The 5,763-nt window shown below is 34.7% G+C and overlaps 1 protein-coding gene across 4 annotated transcripts in view; it reads left to right on the plus strand.

Annotated features, from left to right (window-relative positions):
• The window catches only part of LOC107082405 (serine/threonine-protein phosphatase 2B catalytic subunit alpha isoform-like), a 58,163-nt gene that overhangs the window by 44,484 nt on the left and 7,916 nt on the right, over window positions 1-5,763 (plus strand). For all 4 annotated transcript variants that reach the window (XM_015371081.1, XM_015371084.1, XM_015371083.1 and 1 more), the window contains exons 10-12: window positions 2,121-2,195; window positions 2,278-2,362; window positions 4,438-4,535. In XM_015371081.1, the coding sequence (XP_015226567.1) occupies window positions 2,121-2,195; window positions 2,278-2,362; window positions 4,438-4,535 (258 nt within the window). The remainder of the gene's footprint in view (window positions 1-2,120; window positions 2,196-2,277; window positions 2,363-4,437; window positions 4,536-5,763) is intronic.

Below are 5,763 nucleotides of genomic sequence, written 5' to 3' on the forward strand. Positions count from 1 at the left end.
TCAACTTTCAATTTACAATACTTTGGTGTATGCAAGGGTTAGTGTCTTCAAAATTCCCTTTTGCAGTAAATTAAAATCCTTTTATCACCTGTTTGCCACTATTTTTGATAGTTGGCATGAGATTCTCATGCTCAGCTGTTTAGTTTAGTTTTCTCCAAACAGGTTACTGTGCATTATGGGTAAAACAGCATGTTTTAAGGTTTGTTGTTTCTGCAGCTTTTCAACCATTTAAGAGAGCATAGAGTTTTCTCCTGACATCCCCTCTGAAAAAGCAACACAAATGTATTTTTTTTCTATAGTAACTTTAATTTTGATTTAAACTAAACTTTCCCCATTCAAACTGAGACTTCTTTGGTATGAGCTTACAGTGTGTGTGTTGGGATGTCCCGCTCAGTCCCCACTGAGTGACAAACTTGAAGTTGTTTTTAAATTGTATTTGCAATGTTTGGTGAATTGACTGGCAGCAATTTGGATCTAGAACAGGAAACCATCAAAGCTGTACTGCAAAAACAGATCAAAGTTACTGGTATTCCCAAATGACAGCAGAATTTTTATTTTGTAATCGATCGATCCCTTAGGGAGCAGCTTTTATATGGGGTGAATTATATTCCGTTATTGTTTCAAGTAAAGAACACGTTTTGTAAATGAAATTTTAAAAAATGTAAAAATCAAAAATGAAGCTTTAAGTGTTTTAATCAAACAAAGATTTTCAGAGTAACTTCGCTGGTTGTTTTGTTTTTTTATTAAATTTATTTTTCATAGTTTATTTTTGTCAAATGCTATTTTTTTAACTTAGTTTTTAAAAGACATTTTGTTAAAATCTTCATATTTTGAAATTGCATTTTTAATTTTTTTTATTTGTTTTTCAAATTTAGTTAAATTAATTGTATTTATTTGAAATTGCATGTTAAGGAACTGCATAGATGTTACAAAGAAAACTGTAGTTGTTAACGTGCCTATCAAGAGCACGTTAAGGAGAGTTTCATTCCAGGATTAATTTATAAAATTCATAAAAAGTTTTTTTTTTTTTTTTTTTTTTTTTTTTTTTTTTTACAAATCTCCATTAACAAAATGTCTTGTTTGCTTGGAGGACTATTGGAACAAAATTCACTCCATACTTGCAGCCCCTAGGCAGAAATTTAGGGTTAAGGGTGACAGTCTGTTGGTCTTAAAAAGGCAACCAATCTGTTATGACAATAAATAAATTAAAGCACAATATGAGGAGTAGACAAAGAGCTGCTTAGAAACTACAAAAAAAAAAAAAAAATCTGTAATATCCTTATTTTTATGTATAAAGGGGAAACTGTATATTATTGGCTTTATTTGCTCCATCAGTTCACTTTGGTTATTTTCATTTGATTCAAATGTTAAGGCAAACTCTGAACATTCACTTACACATTCATCCATGCACGTCTTTTTAAATACATAATAAGACAGAAATGTTTAAACACAGAGCTGTTCCCCACCGTTATCTATGAATAGCCTGCAGGAGTAGAGTTTGACCACAGGGTGGTGCCATGTTGAAGAGGAAGTGTACTGTAGGAAGATGTTTTCTAACCATTGCCTCATTGATCTTTTAAATGTTGCTGCAATCTTGCGAAAATGACAGCCTGATTCAAGCGTTGCTGCTGTAAAAATTATTCAGTGCTTAAAAAAAAAAGATTTTTTTAAAGTAAGTTTAAATAAGCTTCTTCCAAACCATGGGTGGTTCTAGACAGGGAAGAACAGGGGCCAATGGGGGCCAGGGCCTCTGTAGAACTGATCCTGGCTTGTTAAGATCCCTGTCCGTAAGACGTAATGTTAAATAAATGTTTTATGATGATAACCACTGCCGTTGTAACAAACTGATCATTGTAACTATTTTTTTTTACTTTACAGTTTGTTTTAACTCAGGCCCTCCCTAATAGTGACTCCTAAGAAGTAGAAGAAAATTGAGAAAATGATAATATAGACGTTATGGACAGCTTTCTTCCTGAAGTAAATGATGAGCTTTTCAGTAATGGGTTTGGCTTGATTTGACAGTAAAAACAACAAACAGAATAAAAATTTTCATAGATTTTCCATTTGGGGCTGACTGAGTGAGAACAATGTGACGATGTTTGTCTGTCTGTGTCCGACAGTGACGGAGATGCTGGTCAACGTCCTGAGCATCTGCTCAGACGATGAACTCATGGACGGAGAGGAAATCTATGACGGTGAGACACATTAAGCAGCTGCTGGAAGAATCAAAGCTATTTGCTCTACAACTTTAAGATCTATATGTTGTTTTTTTTACAGCCAGTGCAGCAGCAGCGAGGAAAGAGGTTATCAAGAATAAAATCCGTGCCATCGGGAAGATGGCCAAGATGTTCTCTGTGTTACGGTGGGTCAGGTCTCCCTCAATCATACAGCAGGGAGGGGGGGCTTCCTGGGTCTGGAGTAGAGGGGCAGCCCTGTAACAGTTCCAACTATATTCATTTTTTTTATTTTTTTTTTACAAAAACAGTATTGTAAAGAAATTAGGGCTGCAGCTAACGATTATTTTGCAAATTGATTAATCTGTTGGTTATTTTTTTTCTCGATTACTCGGATAGCAAAATGTTCCCTAAAGAAGCCTATTTGTTAAATTAAACCAGGTGAAAATAAAACTTTCTCTATCAAGAAATCCTGAATACTGATGGATGAAAATGTTTTAAATTTTAAATGCAAAATTTTTACTTTTTCACAATTTTGCTATAATTACTGCTCTAAGTAGGTTGATCTGTCAGCTAAAAGCCTGTTTTATAGTCTCTATACTCCAGTTAAACATTAATCTATTACTAAATTAGTTGACTATTAGATCAATAATCAAATAATCTCAATTAATCCGATTCATTGTTTCCTCCCTAAAAGAAATACATAAGCTTGATATCTAAGTTAAATAAATATTCTATTCTAACGTGAAACAAACAGGTGAAGCCTACTTCTGATCACTCTATGCCGGCCGTCACCAGTGTTTGTGCGTTAATGGGGCTTACAAACCCAGTGGCTTTTGTCATCTGTTGTTTATCTTTGTTAGATGGTTATAATATGGACTGTTCCAAAAGGCATCAGCAAGAGGCTGCATTGTTCCTAATTTGATCTAAAATGGCTGCACCTGCAGGCTGGAGGTTAACGTGTCACTTAAGCAGAAGTCTAAAAAAAGGAATAATTTGCTCTGCAGCAGGTATGGAAACCCAGAAGTGCCACAAATTCATTACATTGAAAAGGAGTCATATTTATATTTTTAAATGTGAAAATTTCAATGTGACTGGCATATATTTGTTATTATTCAAATTATTAGTAATTATGTTTTACATATTTTTACTAAATTACCACATGCAGAGACAGTGATTTATTTTATTGCCTCATTTCACAAACTCAATCATACCTGTCAGGTTTTGAATTTAAAAATACGAGAAATTTACAACATCCACTGCGAGCCGTTCGACTACCCCATTTAAGCTCCAGTATCCATTATACTTTTACACTGCAAAAACGATTTAGAAATAAATAAACATTTTAAAATTAAGTGTATTTACCCTTAATTTGAGTAGGTAAATAAGAGGATTTGCCAATGAAATTAGTATATTTAGTCTTAAAGTAAGATAATAAGATAATAATAATCTGAACTTGAAATAAGACAATGCAATAGTTTTTTCTTATTTTGAATGTAAATGTCTTGTTCCATTGGCAAAGTGTCTCACTTTCGTCCTCAATTCGATAAAAAATGCACTTATTTTAAGAAAAAAATGACTTACTTAGATTTCCATTTTTTGCAGTGTAGACATGTGCACAAGAAACCTAAAACAAACCAGTTACAAACTACATTAAGGTAATCAGATTTTGACTTGCGATTCCAGCGACAGTTCTGTTCATAGCGACAGATCAATGTTTTTCAAATATAATTTTATTATACAATAATACGGGAAATTTACAGGAAATTGCTAATATGGGAGGAAAGTGGGAAGGACAGGTAAAATACAATCAAAACAAGAGACTTGACACCTGAACTCAATTCATTCTTTCTGTGAGAAAGTCAGTCATGATGACGTGGGTTTGTAAGGTCATCTGCAGCTGTCTTTCAAAATAAGCGTTAGCACAGGAAGCTGAACAAAATATGAAAAGAAAATTCAGTTTTAGTAATGTAAATGTTATTGTTGGGGAACCATATCTTTCCATTTTGTCCCGTGCCCAGCCCAGGCTGTCAGCTGCCATGCATTTATTTTTATTTCTGTGTGGAGGTTTACAAATTGCTTTTCTTCCTTAACTTTTACAGGAATCCAACTGTCACCACATTTCTTTTTTTATAACTTCTGTATTTTCTAAATGTTTCATTTTAGGTGTGCAGGTGTGAAAGAGAGGAAGTGTGTAGTTCGCTGAAAATCTCTCACCTGTTTCTTCCTTTCTTATGCCTCCTTGTCTCTCTCTTCTTCCCAGGGAGGAGAGCGAGAACGTTTTAACCCTGAAGGGACTGACTCCCACAGGCATGCTGCCCAGTGGGGTCCTGTCCGGGGGCAAGCAGACCCTGCAGAGTGGTGAGCGTTTTACATACACGGCAGCCCTACACAGCCATCTACAGAGGAGGTCAAACCTGTGGAGGTTTTACATTTTGTCATGTTACAACCAAGAACACATTTTATTTGTGATTTTATATGAACATTATACATTTTTCCAAAATGTGGATTGAAAAGTGTGACATTAATTTGGTCTAAACCCTTTTTGCAGTGATATCCTTAGATTAAATCCTGAACAACCACTAGAAATAGAGTTGATTTGTGTAGATTTTGGCTTTTAGAGAATATAACTGAAAAAGAAAATAGCATCACAAGGAACACAGCCGGCGGGCTGTTTAAAGTCTGGTAATGCATTCAAATTGATACCACACTTTAAACATATCACAGATCAGAAAAGAGAATCTACTGAGAAGCGCTTTATAAGATACACGTCCAAGCTCTGAGTTACTCTGGAGGAGCAGCAGAGATCCACATCTCAGGGTAGAGGTTTGATCAACTGGATTAATTATTATCTTCAGAATTTACTATCAAGCAACCGCTCAGGAGGAAAAACGCAGTTAAAAGAGATAGACTTACACTTATACTTAGACTCAACTTTATTTATTCCTTGGGATTACTCCTTCAGGGAAGTTCTTGTTCCAGTAGCTTATATAGAGCTCAAAAGGCAGAGTTAAAGCAAGATGCCATTAAATATACAGCAGACACTATAAAAAGAGTGTTTATAGTACAAGAGAGCATAACAAAATTATAATGTCCTGGAATATGTTTCCTTTAGATATAAAGATATAATATAGTATAATTTAGCCTTAGTGGCATCCATTATAAAAGGGACCACAAAGCATGCTGGAGACCAGAGGTTCCACTAGGCTTTTTCTCAGCCTGTCATTTTAATAGTAAACGTCTAATAAATTCTGTCATAATCTATTTTCCCTATCATTTTATATTTGTTAATGATAATAATTAAAGCATTTATTTTCAAACAGATGAATATGGGTACCTTTTTCTCTGCAGTAACAACAAACATTCTCACAGCATCCTCCTGCCTCACATGGACCTAAATTGATATGAATTGTACGCCCACTTGTCTGTAATTACATGGCTCAAGTTGGATACCTGCAGAGGCTTTTGAATCAAACAGATCACTTCTCATCAATGTTTTTCTGTTTTTACTCTGCCACCTCACTAGAGATTGGAATTAGATGAACCACTTTAGCCAAAGCTGAAAAATGTGGGAAAAATTTCACCAAGT

This window comes from Cyprinodon variegatus, unplaced genomic scaffold (assembly GCF_000732505.1).
Source record: "Cyprinodon variegatus isolate N-32 unplaced genomic scaffold, C_variegatus-1.0 Scaffold52, whole genome shotgun sequence".
NCBI lineage: Eukaryota > Metazoa > Chordata > Actinopteri > Cyprinodontiformes > Cyprinodontidae > Cyprinodon > Cyprinodon variegatus.